The sequence below is a fragment of the Chionomys nivalis genome, chromosome 11 (genome assembly GCF_950005125.1).
Source record: "Chionomys nivalis chromosome 11, mChiNiv1.1, whole genome shotgun sequence".
Taxonomy (NCBI): Eukaryota; Metazoa; Chordata; class Mammalia; order Rodentia; family Cricetidae; genus Chionomys; species Chionomys nivalis.
This window is the reverse complement of record NC_080096.1, coordinates 38,846,788-38,873,053: the sequence shown is the minus strand read 5'-3', so window position 1 is coordinate 38,873,053 and position 26,266 is coordinate 38,846,788. Positions and strand designations below refer to the sequence as shown.

Genomic DNA, 26,266 nt, shown 5'->3' with positions numbered 1-26,266 from the left:
TTCATAACAGCCTTTTGGAGAGACACCCCTGACAAGTCTGGGACCAAGTATGGCTTCCCAGATGATTTCCGGGCCTTCATCTGTATTGCTTGTCATGGAGACAGAGAGCTTCCCAGCTTTATCATTTTATGCGGCTGTCACAAAAGAGGGAAGATCTGATCGATGCTTATCGTACAAATGCGGTTCTGTGGGCACCACTGTGCAGTGCAGCGACCTGTCTGCTCAGATCCGCCTCAGGCGGCTGCCTGCTAAGATACTTTCTGCTTCTCTATCACATGTCTCTGTCACCCCTGCCCCCCCTCTGGGAAGATGCCCTCAAGGGGGCTTCCATCCGAACCCTTCCTTTCTGTTCTCCGCCTCTCTCTGTTCTCATAAAACCTCCTGGGAAAGCCACACTGTGTCCAGATAAGCAGACTTGACAGCCCAGCTGGTAAATGCGGCATGGTGACTTGACACTCTGTCCTGAGAATGCTATTTCGCTCACCCGAAATTTGCCATGGCTTTATTTTCCTTAGACCCAGCCTAATCTGGGAGACATGCATCCTGGTCACCAACTGACTTGTCATGTGACCTTAGACAAATCACTATTCTTTATGGAGCCTCAGTGTTTCCTACCTGTCTAGTGATGGGGCGGGCAGATCAGAGTTTTAAACGTATGGTGGTAGGGCTGGAGGATCGCTCAGTAGTTAAAAGCACTTGTTGCTCTTCCTGGGACCTGGGTTTAGTTCTCGGCATTGGCACCCACATGGTGGCTCACAACCATCTGTAACTCCAGTTCCAGAGGATCCAACACCCCCTTCTGGCTTCGGCAGACACTGTACACATGTGGTATACAGAAATACAACACACACAAAACACCCATATACATAAAATAAAAATAAATCTTTTTTTTTTTTTTTTTTGGTTTTTCGAGACAGGGTTTCTCTGTAGCTTTGGTGCCCGTCCCGGAACTAGCTCTTGTAGACCAGGCTGGTCTCAAACTCCCAGAGATCCGCCTGCCTCTGCCTCCCGAGTGCTGGGATTAAAGGCGTGCGCCACCACCACCCGGCGTAAAAATAAATCTTTAAAAAATAAAATGAGGGGCTGGAGAGATGGCTCAGAGGTTAAGAGCATTGCCTGCTCTTCCAAAGGTCCTGAGTTCAATTCCCAGAACCACATGGTGGCTCACAACCATCTGTAATGGGGTCTGGTGCCCTCTTCTGGCCTGCAGGCATACACACAGACAGAATATTGTATACATAATAAATAAATATTTTAAAAATAAAAAAAATAAAATGAAACTTTAGTTGATCCTCTCCCACTCCCCTGCTTCCCCATCACTCTCCACTCCTCCCCTGCTCCCCCATCACTCCCCACTCCTCCCCCTGCTCCCCCATCACTCCCTACTCCTCCCCCTGCTCCCCATCACTCCTCACTCCTCCCCCTGTTCACCCATCACTCCTCACTCCTCCTCCTGCTCAACTATCACTCCCCACTCCTCCCCCTGCTCCCCCATCACTCCCCACTCCTCCCCCTGCTCCCCCATCACTCCCTACTCCTCCCCCGCTCCCCCATCACTCCCCACTCCTCCCCCTGCTCCCCATCACTCCTCACTCCTCCCCTGCTCCCCATCACTCCTCACTCCTCCTCCTGCTCAACTATCACTCCCTACTCCTCCCCTGCTCCCCCATCACTCCCACCCCTCCCCTGCTCCCTCATACTCCCTACTCCTCCCCTGCTCTCCCATCATTCCCCACTCCTCCCCCTACTCACCCATCACTACTTTAGCATAACTAGTAAAGTTAGGCAAGTTTCCCACAGGTTCTATATGAATTTATATATTTTTTTGTCAACACAGTGAATGAAGCACATTTATATTAATTTTATTATTTGAACTTTACACCAGCTTGATGGGGTCAGTATTATTCTCAGATGAGCACAGTGAGGCTTTGAGCTTGAGTAACTCCCAGGTTCATGCACTGAGATACTGGCAAAACTGGAACCAGTAGCCAGGCTTCCTACTTTGATAAAAAGAGGCTGCAAACTTCCTTTTTAAAAACTATTTATTTATTTAGACAAGGTCTTTGGTAGCCTAGGTTAGCCTCAGACTTGATATGAAGCTGAAGATGACTTTGAACTTATGATCCTCCTGCCTCCACCTCCTAAGTGCTGTCTTAGGAGGCTATAGGCCTGTTCAACATACCCAGTTTCCAGATCCTTTCAATCCTAGGAATTTAAGAATGTAAAATTGCTGAGCTTGGTGGAGCATATCTTTAGTAATTCCAGCATTTGGGGGGCTGAGGCACAAGTATTGTAAGTTCAAGACTAGCTATATAGTGGATTCCAAAGCAATAGCCTATCCCTGTTCCACAAAAAGTGTAGGGCTTGGAAAAAGCCCAGAGGTTAAAAGCACTTACTACTCTTACAGAGAACCTGGGTTTGGTTCCCTTATACCCACACTGGGTGGCTCACAACTGCCCAAAACTTCAGCTTTAGGATACCCAACAGCCTCTTCTAGCTTCCAAGGGCTCCTGCATGCACATGATGTACATAAATTCAAACAAGTTCATATACCTACACATAAATAATAATTTTTGGCTGGGCGGTGTTGGCGCATGCCTTTAATCCCAGCACTCAGGAGGCAAAGGCAGGCAGATCTATGTGAGTTCAAGGCCAGCAGAGTCTACAAGAGCTAGTTGCAAGACAGGCACCAAAGCTACACAGAGAAACCCTGTCTCAAAAAACAAACCAAAACCAAAATAAATTTTACTAATTTTATGTGCATTGGTGTTTTGCCTGTATGTATGTGTATATGAAGGTGTCAGATCCCCTGGAGCTAGGGTTACAAATGCCATGTGGATGGGAACTGAACCTAGGTTCTCTGGAAGAGCAGCCAGTGCTCTTAAACTCTGAGGCATCCCTCCAGCCCTATAAATAATAATTTTAAAATATTTCAAAAGTGCTAAACTGGCTATATAGTGGGAAAAGTAATAGAAATTTACATTGGTAGTTTGAGATATGAAAAAAAACAGATACATGTTTATTGAAAGAAGTAACATCCCCTAAGGAATCACTATAATCACAGGTGAAATATGGCTAAAGCTGCCCTGAATTCAGAAGGGGAGGCAGCCAGTTCTTTACAAAACATGCCATCGAAATAGAGCCCAAGTGAGGGGGGAAGACAGTTAAGAAAGAAGTGAATTTAAAGCTGGGCATGGGGGTGTACTCCTTAAATATCAGCACTCAGGCAAATCTCTTTGAATTTGAGGTCAGCCTTGTCTACATAGTGAGTTCCAGGACAGCCAGGTCTATGTAGAGAGACCCTGTCTCAAAAAAGCAAAAAAGAAGGAGAAGGAAAAGAAGGAGAAGGAGAAAGAAGGAAGAAGGAAAAGGAAGAAGAGAAGGAGGAGAATTAAAGGGGTCAATAAAATAATAAACGCTGCATAGCTTCCACAAACCAACATCCAGGCCCAGATTGTTTATACATTGTCCTGCTGATTCTATTTCTGCCATAGCTCCAAGTAGGTGATGTTTCCCCTATTTTAGGGCAAACACTCTGACTTGCAGGGTTTGTATGACTCGTCCAGGATTCAGTGGATGCTAGAACGGCAGTTTTAAACCTCCCCAACACTGCAGGGTACCACATCTAGTCTCTGCTGTTAGCTTTGAGACTCTGCCAAATCCCCCTCAATCAAACAGAAACAATGACTCCCGTCCATCCAACTTTCATTTCTCAGATTTACCTTAAAGGATAAAACGAGATAAAGGATCTGAGATTGAGCTGAGAATCGATCTGTGTTTTAGTAAAGTTGTTCTCTGATCAGCAATTTTATTTCTCAGACTCCATCCCCAGGGAATAATTAGGAAAATGAATAAAGGTTTATATTTTTTTAAAAAGTCCACTGCAGTGTAATTTATGATAGGCCAGAGCGATGACTAAGCAGGTGGGGGCATTGTCAAATCTAATGACTGGAATCCACACGGTGGATGGAGAGAACCGATTCCCGAATGCTGTCCTCAGACCCCACACGTGTGCCATGGCATATGCACACCCAAACACACAATAAATAAATACAAGTAATGTGATTTTTTAAAAGTCCAGAAAACAACTTTCAAAGCAAAATTAGCCAGTGTGGTGGCATGTACCTGTAATCCCAGCACTTGGGAGGCAGAGGCAGGTGGAGCTCTGTGAGTTCCAGGTCAGCCAGAGCTGTCTGTCTCAAAAAACAGGGACAGGGGCCCTGTCTCTGAAAACATACAAAACCATAACAACAAACAAACAGAAAGCAAAAAAAAAAACCCAAAACATTTAAAATTGAAAACACCCTTTTTCTTCGTAGATAGCATTAAAGGATTGGTCAAATAACCCAGGGTAGAATGTAGCTATAAATGCCATTGAAATAGTATTTATGAGGAATTTTTAAAGTATCAGCACTTTTTGAATGTAGTTTAAGTCTTTAAAAGTGACTTTGTTTTTATTTGTGTGTATGTGTGTGTGTCTGTGCAAGTATGTGCCGTGTGTGTGTGATGGGCACAGGCAAGTGTGCACAGAGGCCGGAGAAGAGCCTCAGGGGTCCTTTCCTAGCACCCATCCCCACATTCCTTTAGGTGATTAGTGTATTTCACTGAACCTGGAGCTTGCCTTCATGTTTGGTCTAGGCTGGCATGCAGCCAAGCCCAGTGCTCATCCTGCCTCCACTACTGTAATGTCAGGGTTATAAGCCTGCGTGAGTTATGTGGGTGCTGGGATCCAAACCCATGTCCTCAAGTTTACACAAGAACTCTTAACCCCTACGTCATCTCTACAGTCCTGAATCACCCAGTCTTGAAGGAGGATGTGCAAACTAAAAGGGAAGGTTTATGAGACAGTTTAAGTAGCCAATGGCGCCCATCTGTCTTCCTCCACATACATGCTATCCACTCTTGTCTAGGGAGCCTTTCTGGGGCAGACTAATTTAAAGATGAAGCTGGGGGTCTCAGATAAAGACTTGAGAGCTGGGAGCAAAGAGCAGGAAGGCCGTGAAGAAATTTTGCTACAAGGCTGCTAAGGGCCTGAAGTATTTATCGGATCTTTAGGAGACCTTTATTTCGTTTCCACGTTCATCAGCTTCTTGTCCTTTCAGTTCGCTCAGGAGGTTCATAGAGCCAGATCTACTAGTTCGTCCCTTTCTTTTTACATTTATTTATTTAAAACATTTTTGTGTTTGTGTTCCTACTCGTGTGCCACAGCACATGTGTGGAGGTCAGAGGACAACTCTCAGGGGAGCCAGTTCTCTCCTCCACCGTGTGGGTTCCCAGGGATTAGATCCAAGTCATCCAGTGCCATCAAGTGCCATTGTCCACTGAGCCACTGCCTCTGTTTTTTTCTGAGAAACAAAACAAAATCCCCAGGAATTTCCAAAGAGAGTGAGAATCTGAACATTAGTTCACATAAGGTGACTTCACCCTCCTCTGACCACTTACCTAGCCCATGTCTAGACTCGAGGAAGCTTCTATGCTTAGTGCTCGTGAGGCTTCTGGGATGCAGAAGAAGCAACTGAAGATTGCACTCAGCTGGGTGTGGTACCCACACTTTTAATCCTAGCACTTGGGAAGCTGAGGCAAGAGGATTGCCTCAAGTTCTAGGCCCGAGAGCCCATCTCAAAAAACAAAAAGACTAGCCGGGCGGTGGTGGCGCACACCTTTAATCCCAGCACTCGGGAGGCAGAGGCAGGCAGATCTCTGTGAGTTCGAGACCAGCCTGGTCTACAAGAGCTAGTTCCAGGACAGGCTCCAAAACCACAGAGAAACCCTGTCTCGAAAAAAAACAAAAAAAAAACAAAAACAAACAAAAAAAAAAAGACTAGGGCTGACGAGATGGCCTAGAGAGTAAAAGCCACAGAGCTTGACGTGAGTTCAATCTCTGTGGTGGTCTGAGTAAGAGTGGCCCCATAGGCTCATGTGTTAGCATGGATAGTGACCATGGAATGGTGCCCTTTGAAAGGAGTTGAAGGATTAGGAGGTATGGCCTATGGAGGAAGTGTGCCATTTGGGCTTTGAGGTTTCATGCCAGGCCCAGAGTTTCTCTCTGCCTACAGATCAGGATGTAGAACTCCCAGCTCCTTCTTCAGCACCAGGTCTGCCTGTGTGCCACTGTGCTCCCCACCATGATGATAATGGGCTCGTCTCCGAAACTGTAAGCCAGCCCCTACTAAATGCTTTCTCTTATAATGGTTGCTTTGGTCATGGGGCCACTTCACAGAATAGAATAGTGACTAAGACAATCTCTGAAAGCCACATGGTGTACTCCAAGCTGTCCTCTGACTTTCACGTGTGTACAGTCACACACACACACACAAACACGTGTGCACGCACTTACACACACACACACACTACAAATTAATATTTTCTAAGAAGATAAATGAAGTCTTAAAACCAAGTGCTAGATTGCAGGGTTAGAGCTGCATTGTGGGGTGTAGATTCAGGTGTTCGAGGAAAGGGGAGCATGTGTTAGACTTGACACATAGTACATTTTGCTGAATGGATGAATGAGGGAGTGGACAGATCACAGCTCTGAAGGATAGAAGTATCAGGAATGTTCACACCTCTGTGAATTTACCAGTTTTTAAGGATGTCTGTGCTAACCAGTTGATTTTTGCCATATTAACATAATCCTAAATATATCTGGAAAGAGGGACTAGTAGTGGTATATTATTTGTATTTTGATAAATGAATCTTGCCTGAAGACCAGAGGCAAAGCTAAAGCCACTAGAGGTCAGGCAATGGTGGCACACATCTTTAATCCCAGGATTTGGGAGACAGATGGATTTCTGGCCACCTGGGCTATACAAGATCAATGCAGAAACAAATCCAGTTGGTTGTGGCTCACACTTTTAATCCCAGTCATAGAGAGTCACACGCCTTTAATCCCAGAACTAGAGGGAATATAAAATGAGAGAAGAGAGAGGCTTATTCCGGTTTGTTTGCTGTCACCAAGCCTTGGTAGACGTAAGATTTCTCTAGTGGCTTAGCTGCCTTGTTTTTCTGGTTTTCAGGTTGAACCTCAATTTCGTCTCTACATTTTTATTATTTATGCTAGAGGGACTCTCAACTGAGTCTATCAATCTGCCTTCATAAGATTTGCTTGCAGGCAAGTCTTTGGGGAACAGGTTTTTTTTTTTTTTTTTGGTTTTTCGAGACAGGGTTTCTCTGTGGTTTTGGAGCCTGTCCTGGAACTAACTCTTATAGACCAGGCTGGTCTCGAACTCACAGAGATCCGCCTGCCTCTGCCTCCCGAGTGCTGGGATTAAAGGCGTGCGCCACCATCGCCCGGCTGGAACAGAGTTTTTTGATTAGTGATTATTGATGTGGGAAGCCCAGCTCACTGTGGGCGGTATCCCTGGATAGGTGGTCTTGGGTTGTGTAGGAAATCAAACTGAGCAAGCCATAAGGAGAAAGGCAGGAAGCCACGTTCTTCCACAGCTTCTGCTTCAGTTCCTTCCTTGAGTTCCTGCCTCAGTTTCCCTCAATGGACTGTGAATTGGGATGTGTAAGCCAAATAAACCCTTTTCTCCTCAAGTTGCTTTTGGTTAGTGTTTTATCACAGCAATAGAAAGCAGACAAACACCATGTCAATCATTTGTTTGTTTGTTTAAGACAGGGTTTCTCTGTGTAACAGCTCTGGCTGTCCTGGAACTCACTCTGTAGACCATGCTGCCTCTAACTCACAGAGGTTCACCTACTTCTGCCTCCCGAGTGCTAGGATCAAAGGCGTGTGCCACCACTGCATGGTTCTCAATCATTAAAAAGAAAAAAATCTCTCTCAAGTCTTTTGAGAAAATGCAAGAAACTGTTCTTCCCATTTGCCATTCTCACAAAGAGAGTGAGGGCCCGAGATAATGAAGTGACTCTGTTAATCCTTCACATATGTTCAGAGTGTCGCGGTAGGCTAGGATTTCAGCTCGAAGCCAGGGATGCAGAAACAGGGTACATTAGGTTCCAGATGCTCATTCTGAGAGAGGAGGAATAGTAAACAAGTCTGAAATGACGTAGGTGCCAGCAGAGGACTGTGGGAGCACAGGAAGAGGAGAGTGTGCCTCTGCTGTGCTCAGGGTAAGCGGTGCTGTGAGGACGAGGAGATACCCACTCGAGGGAAAAGACTCCAGGCGGAAGGGTTGCACAAAGTGGGGACAAAAGGAAAGCATATGGTGGTGCCTTTTGATTACTGTAACGTCACTGGCATATTGTTATATAAAGATAGCACAGGTGGATGGGGGAGTGGTCGAGGAGGACAGCAGAAAGAGCTGAGGGTTTAGTGTTTGTGAAGGTGGACAGCTAGTCCAGTACCGAGCCCACCCTCCTACAGGGGATTCTCCTTGGTCTCCAGAGTACACTAGGGCCTACCAGGCTTGTCCTTTATCTACTGTTCTGCTAATCGTGCTTTCCTATTCTTAGGTCGTTTTCTGTAGCGACCTGGAGATCAGTCACCATGTCTGATTCATACCTGAAAACCCCCACCCCTATGCTCAGCAGGGGCTCACCCCAGAGCAAAGTGCTCAGCAAATATTTGTTGAAAGAATGAATGGGAGGAGCCGGGTTCCACCCCAATCCTGAGACAACACTTGGGGCGCGAACACTGGTGGGGAAGCTCTGAGCAGTGTTTCTTCTGCCATGGTCGGTGACCATTAGAAGGCTGGTGACTCCAAGCCACACCAGAGTAACCACAGGCCTCTCTTGCAGATGGCTTCGGTAACTGAGGGTAAAACTGGAGTAAAAGATGCCTCTGACCAGAATTTTGACTACATGTTCAAACTGCTCATCATTGGCAACAGCAGCGTTGGTAAGACCTCCTTCCTCTTCCGCTATGCTGACGACACCTTCACCCCGGCCTTCGTCAGCACGGTGGGCATCGACTTCAAAGTGAAGACAGTCTACCGCCATGAGAAGCGTGTGAAGCTGCAGATATGGGTGAGTGCTAGGCCCTGTGGGCAGAATAGGACACAGCCTTAGAGTATTCTCTGGGTTACTGATTGAGTGTGGAAAGAACATACGCAGAGGTCCAAACACTGGGAGGAAAGGGTCATGGAGGTCTGACCGTCTTGGAAGTTGGAGGCTCAGCTTCTCTTACTATCTGCTGGTGGCACTAAGAAAACTTGTGCCTATCTGAGAAGTTTGTCAGAGTGCTTAGCAATAGTTTAGCCTTGTGGCTGGAAATCTTGAAAATTTGTGAAATAGTCAAACCATGTGATGCTATTGTCTATTATACTTAATAAGTGTATAATAATATATTGCACATGTATCTTGCTGGAGAGTCTACATCTATTTTTACAAACTATTTCTCATATATTAATATACAGACATGTTTTGAAGTACACAGCATTTTTTTTTTTTGAGACAGGGTCTCATTTTTTAGCCTTGGCTGGTGTGGAACTCACTACGGGGATTCACCTGTTTCTGCCCCCTGAGTGTTGGGATTAAAGGCAACTTACACTTATAGGTACACAGTATTTCAATATAGCAGCCCCTTTTTTTTAACAGAAGAAATAAAAACCTCAGAGATTAACATGTCTTGAGTCAACCACACAGCTAGAAAGTGACATTTTAACTCAGATCTTCAAATTCTGAATTATGTGCTGTTTTCTCCGCATTGCGCGTCTGAAATCGTAGACAGACCACATTTCCATTTAAAATAATGTTAAATATTAATTTCTAGAGGAGTGAGTGTCCATTGACTCCCTACTAAAGGGACTGAAACATCATAAGCCATTAGAAACAGGAGAAGCTCTGAAGGTTGTCTAGTTCATTTGTTCTCCAGTTGTGATTCGACCACACCAGCAACACTTGGGGATTTGTTAGAAATTCATTCTTGGGCCTTACCACAGATGTAATGAATCCAAAATGCTAGAAATAAACCCCTGAATCTGCGCTAGCAGGCAGTTTTAAGGCAGGCTAGAACCCCCAAATCTGTGCTAGCAGGCAGTTTTAAGGCAGGCTAGAACCCCCAAATCTGTGCTAGCAGGTGATTTTAAGGAGACTAGAGCTGGAAACCCACTGATGCAGTTCTAACTACCTTGTGATGAGCGTTGATGAATACATGGAAGTACCTACTGTGTGCTAGGTACTTTCACTTATATTATCTGATGTCAACCCCAGCACAGGAATGCATGAAAGCACACGTGTGTAGGTGATCAACACTTTAAAACTGGATCAAGACAGAGAGAGAGAGAGAGAGAGAGAGAGAGAGAGAGAGAGAGAGAGAGGTCTGCTATAGGCAGCTGATTGTGGGTTGGGAAAACCTTGCATAAAACACAGACAACTCTTGCCATTGACCAGATGGCACATGCCTGATACCTCCTTAGAGAACTGAAGAAAATATTAGAGCTTGTTTTAAAATCTATTAATGCAGAATGAATTTATTTTAACTATGTAGATTGGCATGGATTTCCTTTGTGGTTTCTTTACTAGATGGTCACTTATCCTATAGCTGAAAAATCTTGAGGCAAGAGGCATTCTGCCAGTCTGCAGGCTTGGCAGTAGTGACTCCCTTACACCCTGGTGTACTGAGAGCGTTTGCAGTTTTGATGTGCCTGGCTTAAGCAGATTTATTGATTATGCTATTTAGTTTTAACTAAATGAAACCCCACAATGGGTGTGTGGTTTTTAAAGAGTCCTGTAAAGAAACCTCCTATTGGAGACTATGCTAAGTATAATGACCCCAAGTGACTATAAGAAAGTAGTTGACGGCCCAGTCTACAGCTTCTTGGCACAAGGTCATTGTCAGTCTGTTTCCAGGTAAAATCGATGAGTCATTAGACCTGACTTTGTCAAATCTCGTTGCTTTGCTTACATTTTTTCAAGGATTTCCATGTAGCAAAAATGATAACTTCTATACTGTTTATATTAAAATTTAAATATTGTTTCATTTTTTTCTGTGTCTATATTTGTGTGGATAGAGTGAGTGCATGCCAACATGTATGTGTGCATACATATAGAGACCAGAGTTCAATTTTCAAGAACTATATTTAATTGTGTCTGTGTGGGTTTGTTCATGTGAGCATGCAGTACCCAAGGAGGCCAAAAGAGGGAGTCAGATTCCCTGGTTGGAGTTAGAGGCAGTTTCAAGACATCCCAGGTTAGTGCTGGGAAGCATACTTGGGTTTTCTTGAATGGTTGGCATGTGAACCCTCTTTCCAATCCTAGAGTTCTTGTTTGTGTATGGGGATCGAACTCAGGCCATCAGGGCCCACGTCATTAGAAGGTGAGTGCCTTTACCCACTGACCCATATTGCTACCCCCAGGCTTCTTCCTCTCTTGTTCTCCACCTCATTTTTTGAAACAGGGTCTCTCATTAGACCCAGAGCTCACCAGTTTGGTAAGGTTAGCTGGCCAGCTAGCACCAGGACCTTCTCTGCTTTCGTAAAGCCAAGATCACAGGTATACACCTGGCTTCACCCAGTGCTGGGAACCTGACCTCAGGTCCCCAGGCTTGCATAGCTAATGCTTTGCAGACTAAATCTTCTCTCTAGCTCCTATTTCATTTTATATATCTTAACATAGTCTGTGCACAGAGCATGCATATGTAATCTATGTGTATGCTGTACCTGAACTTCTCTTCCTTAAATGGATATGTTTGGAGGCCTTGATGATAAGCATTGGGGGAAGCATGGAAGGGTTTTGACAAAAACAGAATTTCATCTTACAAAAATTTCTGGCTTTAGATGAAGGATGGATGGAAATGAGATAAAGGAACTGTGGTTTGGATCCAAATCCGCCAAACTGTATACATTAAATTCACTTTTATATATCAGTTAAACATTGTGAAACCATTTAAAATAAATACATAGGTATTGACCAAGTTATAGAGAAGGGCAATTAAAGTCCCCCAATGGCTTGGATAGTTTTTAATGGTCTAAACCTAAATAATACAGGAGTCATGAAAAATGATATAAAACTAATTGTTTTTCTAGTTTTCACTCTGTTATGGATTTTTTCTAGGTTTTTTTTGTATGTGTGTGTTGGATAACTGCATAAAAATATAAGTCATAGTAAAAATGTAAAATGTAACCGCTTCAGAATTGCTATTCTGACTATCAAAATCATTGGAAGTATAGACTTTGGGTCTGGATAATCTTACTGGGTGATTTTTTATTTTTATTTATTTAATTAATTAATTAATTAATTAATTATTTAGTTTTTCGAAGCAGGGTTTCTCTGTAGCTTTGGAGCCTGTCCTGGAACTAGCTCTTGTAGACCAGGCTGGCCTCGAACTCCCAGAGATCCCCCTGCCTCTGCCCCCCGAGTGTTGGGATTAAAGGTGTGCGCCACCACCACCCGGCTTGGGTGATTGTTTTTGCAGGTTATTTATAATACATCTTTAATACTAGTAACAATAATAAGGCTTCAAAGCAAGTGTGGTGGTTTGGGTGAGAGTGTCCCCACAGGCTTGAATGTTAGAAAACTTGGTCCCCAGTTGGTGGAACCGTTTGTGAAGGATTAGGTTGTGTGGCCTTGCCGAAGGAGCTGCGTCAATGGAGGCAGACTGTGAGATTTCAAAAGCTCATCACGTTCCCAGTTATCTTTCTCTACCTTGTGCTTGTGGATAAAAATGAGAGCCTTCGACTACTGTTCCAGCACCAAGTCTGCCTGTCTGCTGCCATGCTCCCCACCCGGTGGCAATGGACTCTACCTCTCTGGAACTGTGAGCCCTAAGTAAACGCTTTTTAAAACTAAGCTGCCATGGTCATGGTGTTTTGTCACAGCAATAAAAGGCCATTAAGGCAGCCAGTGTGGTAGTCTACTTGGGCTGCAGTAATGAACATCACAGACTAGGTGCAGCAGAAATGGGTTTCTCATAGTTGTGCAGGCAAGTCTGAGATCACAGTCCAGGCAGGGTTGCGAAGGACTCCTCTTCCCTTCCATCTATGTAGCTCTGCAAGAGAAACAGAGTGTTAAGGTTCTTGGTGTCTCTCAGTATACTAATTCTGCTAAATCAAGGTCTTGCACTTATGCCTTAATATTTAATAACATCTTAGATGTCCCATTTCCAAATGCAGATGCATTTCAAGTTAGTGTTTCTACGTATGGATTTCAGGAGGACGCAGACATTCAGCTGTTACACTGAGATAGTGGCAGAGTAACACGGAGACTAGAAATGAGAGATTTAGGAATTTACTAGATTCGATGATCTGTTTATTATAAAGTTTGAAGAAGGAAAACACATACACATTCTATACTTTTTTCATATTCTATACTTTTCACACAAAAAAATGCTGTGATTATTTTTTTTCCTCTGTTATTTTTTTTTATTTTAATAAAATTTCCAACTGCTCCCCGTTTCCCATTTCCCTCCCCCTCCTCCCACACATTGCCCCCTCCCCCCATTCCCCTCCCCCATCCCCCCTCCTCTTCTCCTCCCCCCAATCCATTCCCCCTCCCTCTCGATACTGAAGAGCAGTCCAAATTCCCTGCCCTACAGGAAGACCAAGGTCCTCCCACTTCCATCCAGGCCCAGGAAGGTGAGCATCCAAACAGGCTAAGCTCCCACAAAGCCAGTTCATGTATTAGGATCGAAACCTAGTGCCATTGTCCTTGGTTTCTCATCAGCCTTCATTGTCCGCCATGTTCAGAGAGTCCAGTTTCAACCCATGCTTATTCAGTCCCAGTCCAGCTGGCCTTGGAGAGCTCCCAATAGATCAGTTCCACTGTCACAGTGGGTGGGTGCACGCCTCGTGGTCCTGTTTTCCTTGGTCATGTTCTCCCTCCTTCTGCTCCTCATTTGGACCTTAAGAGCTCAGACCGTTGCTCCAATTTGGGTCTCTGTCTCTCTCTCGATCTATCGCCAGATGAAAGTTCCTGTGCCATGCTGTGATTATTTTTAAAGTTGTGTGTGTGTACGAGTGCCTAATATCTCCTGTTGTAACACTCTATAGATTGTGGAGGAGTGTAAACACAGCAGAGCACAGTGCCCGCCACATATAAGACATGTGAGGGTCTATTTTATGTTCTGGCTCCTGGTCCACATAGAAAGGACTCTTGGGTCCCCTCCCAAGTCTTCCCAGTTGCAGAAGTGCTAAACTGGCACCTAGTGACTCACCAGAGAGGTAGAAAGTGTTTATTTAGCTTCTCCAGCCCAGTAAGCTCTCCTAAGGCATTTCAGGAAGCTGTTCTCCATGGGAAGAGGGGAGAAGGGAGGGTAGGAGTGTCCCTCAGCAGGACCACACACTACTGGAGTTTTTGTTCTCTCTGGGGATAATGGATGAGGATGGTGATGACGTTGGGCACCGTGCTCTCTCGGTTCTCTGGTCACATAGGTCCTTGAGTATTTCCCCTGTTTCCTGAGAAGCCAGTAAATGAGGATCAGAGAAGAAAATCTTCCTGGGGAGGTAGGGTTAGGGGTGGAGCCTCATTAATAGGGAGCCAGAGTGTACACAAATGTGTTTGAGTACCTTCAGGGCCACAGACCCAACTGGAGAGAGGCCGTTTATTGCTGGTTCTGGTTGCCAAGCAACCCTGAGAGACCTGTGGGAAGAGGAGAGCAGGAAGAGCTCCTGCCACCTCTATGTGTGGCCTGTTGATATGCTGGTCAGGGAAGAATCCACAGGTCTGCGGAAGGACAAAGTCGATCTAGGACTCTAGCGTCCTGGGTTCTATCTCTGCTCATTGTGTGATGTGAGAGGTTCCCCCATCCCTGCACTCATTCCCCAAATCTGGAGAAATAATTCTGGCTGTCTTTGTTTCATGGGTTGTTGTGAAGAATAAGTGGGGGAAGGGGAGGGGAGGGAAGGGAAGGAGAGGGGAGAGAAGGGAGGGGAGGGGAGGGAAGGGGAGGGAAGGGGAGGAGAGAGGAGGGAAGGAAAAGGAAGGCAAGGCAAGGGAAGGAAAGGCCCTTAGGAAGAACTGTGGACATTGTCAGTCATGGAAATTCATTTGATATGTGCTTAAGGTTTTAAAAAATTTATTATTATTTGTTAGATATGTCTGTATGATACAAATGTGAACACTCAGATGGTGTAGTGTGTGTGTGTGTGTGTGTGTGTGTGTGTGTGTGTGTGTAGGTCATAGGACATCTTTATGGAGCCGGTTCTCTCCTTCCACCTTTACGCGGGTCCCAGGCATGGAACTTGGAGCATTAGGCCTGCACAGCAAGTGCCTTTAGCTACTGAGCCACCTCTCTGCTCCTTGTGTCTGCTTTAAATAGTTCTTTGTATATCTCACACCTTCCCTCTGGCCCAGGTAATCACGTCCTGAAAGAAGGATTGCTGGGGCTGGCAAGATGACTGAGCGTGAAAAGTGCTTTCCATGAGTTCTGATAACCTGAGGTCAATCTCTGGAAGCCATGGCTGTAACCACCACAGAATTGCCCTCTGACCTCTGCCTGCACCCAGGAGCACAATATTCCCTGCCCCTCTAATATAAATAATAATAATAAATATCTTTTTTAAAGGGAAAAGGGATGGTTGAGGTCAGAGATGTCAGGTTCTCTACCCAGGACTCAGTGGCAGATTTCCTTGTTTAATTCATTCAGTAGGCTCCACCCCTAACCCTACCTCCCCAGGAAGATTTTCTTCTCTGATCCTCATTTACTGGCTTCTCAGGAAACAGGGGAAATACTCAAGGACCTATGTGACCAGAGAACCGAGAGAGCACAGTGCCCAACGTCATCACCATCCTCATCCATTATCCCCAGAGAGAACAATGCAGGACTTGGTGGTGCTAGGTTGGGGATGTGTCCTTCCTACTCTCTTGAATTTTCACGGCAGTGGGTGGGGGTGGGTAGAAACTAAGCACAGGATGAAGGTTCTCTTTCATCTGTCCTCTGGGTCCTGAAGAAAAGAACAGGCCTGTTTGAACCTCAGGCCTGGAGCTCGAAGCTGGGAAATGCTGAGGTGTGATTCAAGTCTCATCCCTTGACATGGAGCTGGGATTCAGCCTCTCACACATCCACAGCTTTCAAAGCTATCTGATGACCTTCATCACACCCCTTATTCCAGGCCTGGTCCTTGCCTTAGGATGCAGCAATAGGTTCACATCAGAACCAGGGAAGGACTGGCTGGCCTCTCCGGCGTGCTTAAAGGACATTTAAGCACATTTGCCCCGTTCCCAAGCCCGCTGCTCTCCCGTCTTCTTTCAGCCCATTCCTCAGAGTGCTCAGTGACCGTGACACTTGTGTACTTCCGGTACTTCACTGACTGCCCTGTCGGCGACATTTTTAAAGCAATAATGCTCTGCTCAGAGCACACAGTCAACAAATAGTTCTTATTAAGGTCCGAGGGAGATCAATAAATGGTCCTCCCTTTCTTCTTCCCCTAAATTTGGAAGCAATTTAGAGATAGATGTAGGAGTCAGAGGGATGGGGAGTAATGCGAAAGCTAAGACAAAGCATGCGATTCAAGGCTTTAGCAAAGTCAGGCTTGCTGAAGCCTTACTGTGGAGTCAGACAGATGACAGACGGACAGACATACACACACACAGAGCCACATCTTATCCTAATCTGGAGACCTGTGGGAGATGCTGGGCAGCACAGGAGAGCCAGGAGGCTGACAGGGTGGCAAGCTCCTCTGGCTCTATGGTGTGAGGCTGTTGCCGAGTGCACCACACTGTACTCAGCCGTGTGTACCAGGTTGTACTTGGCTCTTGCGATAATCAAAATCGATTTTCCTAGGCAGCAAGTTTCTCAGTGTGTCTACAGAGACATGCTGACACTTTCATCTCCCCGAAGCCTACGGGAGCCAGTTGCTAGAGGAGGTTTCATCTGATTTTACAATCACAACAAAGACTGTGGGAAGCCAGGTCAGAATTGCAGGCATAGTTTACCTTTGGAATCTGTAAACAAATTAACCAGCAATCCCAATTGACTATTTGAGATAGTCCCCAAGATAGATTGGGGGTGGTACTTTGATCATCTTTCATCCGCCCTAACTAGTGTGAAAAAAAATAAGCTAAGCTTCCTTTGAACATTTATTCATTCAATAAATATGTATTATAAGCATTTCTATGGGCTAAGCACTGCCACAGAGGGCAAACAAGCAATATAAATATAAAATAATATATTCTATCAGATAAAGAGATGGGGGTTTGGGACTAGGGGGCTGGCGCACACGGCACAGTGACTGCTGCACACAGGAGAGAATCTGAGTTGGTGTACACATGTGAAAACTGGGCTTGGGAAGATGTCTCCCAGAACTCCCCAGAGAAAGAGAGATGTCTGTAGCCGGCTGGTCAGTTGGCCTAGACGAACTGATGAGCTCAAGGTTCCGTGAGGGACTCTAGCTCAAAGAATAAGAAAAAAAAGTGATAGAAGAAGTCACACAGCATCGACATCTGGCTTCCACACACAATGTGCATGCACATACATGAGTAACTACACACATGTGAAGAGCTACTTCTTCCTGGGAAGATCATTGAAGGCTCCACTACTGGGGTCCATTGGTACCACATCTTGACAAACGAATACAAGAATCTTAGGGTTGTGTCAGGGAGAGGATTTACAGGGAGAGGCAAGGACATTTGCAAGAGCTTTGTTTTTTTAATGCCTAATTTTTTTAGGTTTATTTATTTTCTGTGTATGAATGTTTTGGCTTCATATATGTATGTATACCATATGCGTGCCTGGTGCCCGTGGAGGTCAGAAGAGGGCATCAGAGCCTCTAGAACTGCAGTTAGGGTGGTTGTGAGCCAGTGCGTGGGTGCTGGGAACTGAACTCAGATTGTCTGCAAGAGCAGCAAGTGTTCTTAACCACTGAGCCATCTCTCAAGGCCTGCAAAAGCTTTTGAGGACCTCTTACATGCCTAACTGTTCTAAAACTATGATAATTTAAAGTATACAGTTCAGTGATTTTAAAACAAATTTGATACAGGGTCTCACTATATTGCTCTGGCTGGCCTTGAACTTACTACATAGATGAGGCTGGTCTCAAGCGCATAGAGTTCTGCCTGCTTCTGCCTCCCATGTACTGGGTGGGATTTAAGGTGTGGGCTGCTCCATCTGGTGGTTGCTGGGAAATGAACTCAGGTTGTCTACAAGAACAACAAGAGCTCTTAACCACTGAGCCATCTCTGAAGCCCTGAGAAAGCTTCAGTGATGTTGACATAGTCACAAAGCTGTGTAATCATCCTCACTAATTCAGCACCCTTCACCACTCCCACTTCATGTTTAGCAGGATCTCTCCGAGACAGTATGAGTTCTGTTTTAAGAGTGAATTGGGCTGGGGGGTGGCGCACGCCTTTAATCCCAGCACTCAGAAGGCAGAGGCAGGTGAATCTCTGACTTCGAGGCCACCCTGGTCTACAGAGTGAGCCCCAGGACAGACAAGGCTACAGAGAGAAACCCTGTCTCGAAAAACAAAAACAAAAAACAAACAAACAAAAGAGTGAATTAGGATGAACTAAGAAAAAAAAAATCAGGGAGAACTGAGTAAGATTTTCAGTAATGGAAGCCAGAATAATAGTGACTTGACCTAGGAGGTTGGAGAAGCCTCTGACTGGGCGGGGAAGGCCATAGGAAGATCAGGGTTTGGAGAGACAAGACAGGGCTCAATCCGGTAATATTAAATATTAAATTGGATTCAGCTGTAGATAACCAAGTAGCTATAGGGAATAAGCCGCCGAATTAGTGACTCAGCTGCTTAAGGCAGAAGTCCTGGCTGCAGAGATAAATGAACAAGTCATTCCCACATAGGCAGTATTTGAAATTAAGACTCAGGAGTCCCTGAATCCAGTCCTCAGCACCATAAATGAATAAGTGTTTAAAACTAGGAAACAGATGAAGATCAGCAAGGGAGTGAGGGGGAAGATCTGAAATTATATGTCGTGGTGCTCACCTATAATCCCAGCACTCTGGTGGGGGCAGGAGGATCTGTTCAAGGTCATCCTTGGCTACATGGTATGCTTGATGCTGAGCTGCATGAGATCTTATCTCAAAAAACATAATAATAAATAATTCCAGGAAGGTGAAGCATTGGCAAGGGAGATTAAGAAAGAGAAAATGCAGTGTCCTGGCAGCTGAGAAAGGACAGTTTTAAAGGGGAAGGAATTTCAACTACATGGAATTAAGAGGTTATATATACGACGGTAGAAGACCATAGGGCTTAGCAAAACGGAGGTTATTAGTAACCTGGATACAAGCGGTTTTGGTAATTGGGATGAAAACCTGGTAAGTCTGGGAGACAATACGTGTTTAAAAAAAAAAAAAAGAAGAAGAAGCAGAAACCTAGGATGGAAGGAAAACTCCTGGAACAGTATCCTGGAGCTGCATGAGTTCAGGAACAGAGGACCAGTGCTTGCTGGGGGTACACAGTGTGTCCCCAGCAAGCAGGGAGAAAGCGGAAGGCTTGGGCACAGGTGCAGTTTAGGGGTGAGTGAGCTGGTAGACGTTCTTTTGAATAAGGGGCATCAGAGTCAGGGTAGGAGGAAGAAATGAGAGATTTGGAGAGAGAGGACACCATGGAGGAAGGTGGGGGGGTGAACAGACTGGGGAGTGTGATCTGATTGCCAATTAGCCTCATGATTTCCCTTGAAATGAATGCTAATACACTGGCGTTCATGTAGTCATGAGTCTGAAGCACACTTGTGTTTGCTTCATGGATACAGGCACAGAATAGGCAAAGAGCTGGTTTTGAGAAAGGTGGTTTTGTTGAGTATGGCAGGCCAGCAAAGAGCTCATGGGGCCAGGGGCAGGCATATGGGCAGAGAAGTCATTGTTATAATTGACACCAGGATTCCAGATTGACAGAGAGGGAGGCAGGACATGGGACTGAGGGACCGTGAAGAGATGGTAGGGGATAAAGATGGTTGAAATGGACCTGAGAAGTGGGCAACAATGGTCCTAGTGGTTTTAGGATGGGAGGCTTAAAATTCCTGCTATTAATGATGAGGTGCCGGTGTGACCTAGGGTAGCCGAGGTGGGGTTAGAGAACAGCATCATTGCAGGAGTCCCAGAAAATGAGTCCAAGATGCTGGAAAGCTCATCTTGGTGGATTCCAACCGCTGAGAATTATGGAGGCAGGCAGGTGAACCTGTGGCTATTCACTGGCCAACAGAGGGATCAGTGGGTAGCATAGCCTCATGATATGAGATGCAAAGCTGGCGGGGGGGGGGGATTGTTTTGCTTTGTGAAGGAGAGAAGCAGAATGATCTGCAAGCAGGAGGGAGAAGCTGCAAGCAGGAGGGAGAAGCTGCAAGCAGCAAGGAGAAGCCACAAGCAGCAGGGAGAAGCCTCAAGCAGCAGGGAGAAGCTGCAAGCAGAAGGGAGAAGCAACATCTATCTCACCTCTCGACTTAGCCATGCAAGGGTGATGAGAAAGGAAGCAATCAGCAATATGGAGGCTTTGGAGGAAGGCGTGTCCTTAGAGCTGGGTTTCAATTGCGGCCAGCAGGGGAAGGAAACACTTAGATGAAGTTGTTGACAAAAAGAGGGGAGGGATAAGGCTAGAACGGAAGATTTTAAGAGAATATTAGGAGCCGGGTGGCAGATTCCAGTGATAAGGGGTGGCCTAGGACGCTCGGGCTTGCCATGACTGACCTGGACAGACAAGAGGCCAAATGAAGCCTCTCATAATGCAGACAGATGCCCCAGGACTGACCACACGTGCTTGTGTGTGAGTTGGGGTGGGGGTTTTGCTCTCTCTCTCTCTCTCTCTCTCTTTTTTTTTTTTTTTTTTTGGTTTTTTGAGACGGGGTTTCTCTGTGGTTTTGGAGCCTGTCCTGGAACTAGCTCTTGTAGACCAGGCTGGTCTCTAACTCACAGAGATCCGCCTGCCTCTGCCTCCCAAGAGCTGGGATTAAAGGCGTGCGCCACCACCGCCCTGCGGTCTTGCTCTCTCTTGATCTGTGCTCTCAGAGCCCTGGAGGCAGCAGCAGGGCTCTTCTTGTCCTGAGCACCTGCTGTCCCTCTCCGTGTAACACATCCATAATTGTGGCGATACACAGCAGATGCTGTTTATGTAAGATGCCCTCACCTGAAGATGGGTTAACAAAACCTCCCACAAGGCTGCTGGGAGCTGACTGTTGGCTCTTCGCCAGCACTGTGCTCAGCGCTTCCATCACTTCATCCACAGTCTCTGGAGGCAGGGGCTGTTGTTGCCTGAGTAAGTGAGGGCGTACAGGAGTTCGGTCGTTTACACGAGTTCACAAAGGTAAATGGTAAGTTTCAGAGTCCAAATTTGAACCAGTGTCTGTCTGGCTTGGACTTTTGAAACTTCAGAGCCCACTCCAAGTGACACACATTCTCCAGCTCTACCAACTGTTAACCAAGAATTCAAGAATTCAAACAAGTATGTGCGTCTATGTAGAGCAGTCTTGTTCAAATCACTACAGAAGTTGTCCTCTGACCTCCACACATTTGCTTGGGATGCATCAGACACACACACAGACACACACACTACATACACTAAAAAAAATTAAGGGTTTTAGTAAAGCACTCAGGAAGTGATGAAAAGATTAAGAATTATACTTATTGGGGGTGGAGAAATTGCTCGGTGTCTGAGATTTCACTGCTTTTGCAGAGGGTCTGAGTGTGGGTTCCAGCACCCACAGCAGGCAGCTCACACTGGTCTGTAACTCCAGCTCTCAGGGGGTCCTGGACTCCGCAGACGCCTGTACTCACATATGCACGTGGTTAAAAACATTTAAAAAGGATTCTATTTATTGTGCTGCCGGTAAACATTTGGCAGGTGCTTTTCTTGCCTTTATCCTCTATGGACCCTTCCCCTGAATTAAACATATGGCGGCTAAGGAAACAGAGAAGAGCTTTCACCAGGTCTTCCTGAGATGAATAAATGGCGCAGCTGGGATTCAGCTAGCGCTGCCTCCCACTGATGTCTGCACTCTTCACCGCCCAGGATACCCTGGGGACCTCACAGGAGATTGAGGGACACACAGACATGGCTAAAATTTGGAACCTCCAAGAAAATACTCCCAGGAAAGGACACATTATGCATTCCATCTTATCATCTCTTGGATTCTTAGCTCCCCTGTCTCTCAGCCTCCCCGTCCTCCTCCAGCTTCACAGATGGTTCAGCCCCACAGGTGGAGCAACGCTGGTGTGTAGGAATATAACTTGATTAAGTTAGCATGTGATGCAGTAGTCTCCTAATACTGTGACCTTTTAATTCAGTTCCTCATGCTGTGGTGACCCCTGACCATAAAGTTATTTCTTTGCTACTTCATAACTGTAATTTTGCAATTGTTATAAATGTAATGTAAATATCTGATATATGTCCCCTGTGAAAGGTCCTTTGACCCCAAAAAGGGGTCACAACCCACCAGCATTCAAACAGGCATGTGAATCTATGGAGACCATTCTTATTCAAATCACCACATGCTGTACACACTTGCCTGAGGTGCATCATACACACACATACACACATACACACACACATACAAAAGCTAAGGGTTTTAGTAAAACACTCAGTAAATGATGAAAATATTCAGAATTATATTTATTGGGGGTGGACTACTGCCCTCAGGAGCTGCCGAATGTTTGATACAAGATGACATGGGGCTCAGTTAGTTCAGCTGCAGCCCAAGTAGAATGGACACCCGGCACCAGCAGTGTCTGATTTTTAGTTACTTTGACCATAAGGCAGGACAAATACCAACGGCAACTTCTTAGTATTTAGTGAAGGCCCAACAAGACCCTCCAAGGAAAGACCTTAGTGCCATGTTCGGAACAGATGCTCAGCAATCCAGCGTAAAGTTACACAGTGAGGGAAGGAGCAGGAACCGTGCTGACTGTTCTGTTAGGCTGTGCTGTGTGACTGGTCTGAGATGGCCACTGTCGCTTTTAGGATTACAAGCCATGAGTTTGAGAAGGTTGAGTCATCAGCAGAAAGACTAGAAATTAGATGGGAATCTAACTGCTTTTCCTCCATTCCAGTGAAGATCGGGACACAGCAGGGCTCTGTCCAGTTGCTGTGGAAGGCCGGGGTTCTCAAGCTTCCCTGGATCTTGCCTGATGTGTTGTTAAGGGAAGGGGTGGGAGTACAGGGAGCTGAAAGGCCTTCCTCCTGCGGCTGCGTCCTTCCCCTACACCGTTGCCCTCACCTGGGTTGCCAGGTGACCACTGGAAGATGCTCATCCTCTGTGCTCCTGTGCCTCTCACCTTCCTCTGTGAAGTCTGCCGGTTCTGTGAATGATGCAGAGGCTCTGAGCTCAGGCCCCAATGGGTAGGAGGTCAAGTCCAGGGGATTTCTCTCCTTCCCCCTTGAGCCACAGTTTTCCTCCAGCTCGGAACTAAGGCATACGCTCTACTCATCCCACTGTTAATTTTACATTCAAATTTCAGCCTTCTTCAGTTTTGTTCCAAAATCCTTCTTCCCCTTTGATCTAGGGCCTCATGTACCCCAGGCTGTCCTTGAACTCTCTCTATAGCTGAGGATGGTCGTAATTTCTGATCCTCCTGCCTCAGCCTCCCAAGAGTTGGGAATTCCCAGTGTGTGCTGCTCCACCCCCGTCCATAGCTCTCTCCTGAAGGCTATAAGCCTGGCTGTCTCCTCTTTCCCTTTGCTGCCTGATTCCGAGTATTTCACCCCTAGACAGCAGCAGTAACCCAAACAGAGCTTCCAGCTCTGAGTCTCCTTCTTTCCAAGGCTCTCTGATCGCTGTCATGCCAGTGGGGTGGGTGCATGGGTGCATGGGTGGGAAAAGCCAGGTTGCCCATCAATGCACAGAAAGAATTCTGCCCGGCCAGTTACTTACCCTTCTGGCAGCCTACCAGCCATACCTCCAGTCCCAGCACTCAATACTGGGAATACTGAGAAATAAATAAATAAATAAACAAACAAACAAACAAACAGTCTTAAATTTATGCCTGATAGTACACACCTGTAATCCCAGCACTTGAGAGGAGGAAAAGTCAAGAGTTCAAGATCATTCTGAGCTATACAAAGAGGCCACCCTGGGCTCCCTGAGACCTTGTCCTCAAAACCAAAACACAGTCTTAGAGTTACAAAAAAAATTTCAAAGTGAATACAGCTTCTCATCGCTCCTCATTCACTACCCCTATTAGTCCTGTTCTGCATTAGCACAGCACATTGCTGTATCAACACATTCTAAATTTATAGTTCATATCATTGCCTTCTGTCCTCACCCCCCCCCAATTCCTCTGTGTCTGTGTGGGGGTGCACACATGGCCAGAAGACAGTTTTCAGGAGTCAGTTCTCCCCTCCCATCGTGTTGAGGCAGTGACTCTGACTCTGATTATTTCTGGCCCTGGACTGGCTACTGTGTGAATGAATCTTCTTCTCTGCCTCCCGGTTCACCATGGGAGTCTTAGGACTCCGGACTCCAGCACTGAACCATCTAATCTGTTTGTTTGTTTTCTCCGTGTGTGTTCTGGGAATCAAATCAGGCCACCAGGGTTGCACAGTTAGCACTTTTGCCACATACTGCCCTCCCCCGGAGTCAGCTCACTGACCCTGAATGATTTACATTTTCACCCAGTGTCCTTTTTCTCTCCCAGGATTTCATCCAGAATACCACTTATACTTAATTGCTCCCCCTCCTTTGGCTGTTTTTCTTCGTATTCTGCCCGGGCTGTCCCCTCCTCCCTCCTGAGCACACCCCTCTTTTATCATTCTCTGTCAGAAAACCCTCCACTTTAAAAATTCAGTCCAAGCATCATCTCTTTGGGTCTCCAGCCTGGGTTGGAGCCTTCTTAATTTCCCACCCCTGCCAGCTGCACCACAAGCATCTAGACTACAGGGTCTTCTCCCCAGACTAAAATTTCCCAAAGTGGTGGGAGGGCCTGACTCATGTCTGTGTCTCCAGCACCAAGCCCTGGACCTTGCCAAGAATAAGGGTTCTGGGAGCTAGGGAGAATGGCTCAGTGGGTAAAGCACTTGCAAGCATGAAGACCTAAGTTCAGATCCCCAACATCCATGCCAAAGCCAAGTGTGACAGTACGCGCCTGTGTTGAGGATTCAGACTCAGGCAAACCTCAGAGCTCATTGGTAGCCAGTCTGGCTGGATCTGTGAGAGCAGGTTCAGTAAGAGATCTAAAAAAAAAAAAAAAAAAAAAAAAAAAAAAAAAATAGGTGGAGAGCAATTGAAGAGGACGCTAGGCTTCTACCTCCTTCATTCCAGCCTCCTTGGCAGAAACTGTTTAATTAATTTATTTATTTTTAAAATGGAGTCTTGATATATGTCCAAGTTGCCCTTGAATTCTTGGGTTCAAATAATCCTCTCCCCTTAACCCCCGAAGTATCTGGGGCTATGCTATGCTGACAATTATTGTTAGATTTTTTGTGTATGGGTGTTTCTGCCTTTGTGTAAGTCCATACACCACGTGCATTGTTGATGTCCACAGAAGCCAGAAGAGGCTATCAGATCCTCTGAAACTGGAGTTACAGACGATCAGAAGCTAGCATGTGGGTACTAGAATTCAAACCCAAATTCTCTTAACCACAGAGCCATCTCCGCATCCCCGAAGCTGACAGTTTTTAATTGGGTTCCAAACTGAACTTTCCAGTTGCTTTTTCTAGCCGTGGAAGGGAAGAAGGGAAGAGATAGGAAAGGAAAGGTAGAAGAACAAGTGACCAGAGAAACCTGAGGTGACTGAGCATTCCTTCGGCTCAGGCTGCCGTGTGGTGCTGCTTTGGAAGGGAGAAAGATATCCTCACTGGACAGAGCTCTGTCCCACACCAGAGTGTGGCTGTGTCAAGGGATTAAGCCCAGAGCCTGCCCTGGACATTCACCACCTGCAGGGGCCATAATTAGCCCTTGAATTTCCGTCTAGCGCCAGTTTGTTCTGCAGGCTCTAGCCTGGCACGCGCTGCGCCTGCGCGCGCTCCTGTTCCTCCCTCTGCTCACTTCCCTGCACCTCCCGCTTCTGGGAATCTGAGGTTTACGGGCTCCATAGGAAAGAGCAGCAGATTGAGGGCAAGCTGTAAGCTGAATGAACATGACTCATGTTTAGAAAGAGCTGTACAGCTGCCAAAGCATTGTCACAGCGCTATTTCCCCTCCCAGCAGGGCCCAGAAAAGAACATGATTGATAGCACTACTTTTCAGTTAAGCCTAGTTCTCGGGATGCCAAATAACTGGTCCAAGGTCACATGCTAGGAAGCGGCAGAGCTGGGGTTTGAACTCAAATACACTTGATCCTCAAATCCCTAGTGTGGTACCCTTCCCCATTAAGTACTTACAGTGTTTAAGGGAGGGCCTGGGGAGATCCCCCAGGGGGTGAGCTGTTTGCTGTGCAGGCATGAGGGCCAAGGTCAGATCCCAGTGTAAAAGCCTAGTTACGCGTCCGTAACCCCAGTATTGAGGGCGCAGAGTCAGGTGGCTCCTGGAGACCCACTGGGCCGCAAGTA

General features: G+C 46.1%; 1 protein-coding gene across 2 annotated transcripts in view; it reads left to right on the top strand.

Moving 5' to 3' along the window:
* The window catches only part of Rab3b (RAB3B, member RAS oncogene family), a 65,201-nt gene that overhangs the window by 3,775 nt on the left and 35,160 nt on the right, over nucleotides 1-26,266 (top strand). Inside the window, exons 1-2 of one of the 2 annotated variants that reach the window (XM_057784634.1) lie at nucleotides 8,049-8,070; nucleotides 8,698-8,925. In XM_057784634.1, the coding sequence (XP_057640617.1) occupies nucleotides 8,698-8,925 (228 nt within the window). In that variant the 5' untranslated portion in view covers nucleotides 8,049-8,070. Of the gene's footprint in view, nucleotides 1-8,048; nucleotides 8,071-8,697; nucleotides 8,926-26,266 lie in introns of those variants that run through there. The other variant, XM_057784633.1, reaches the window with a different exon arrangement.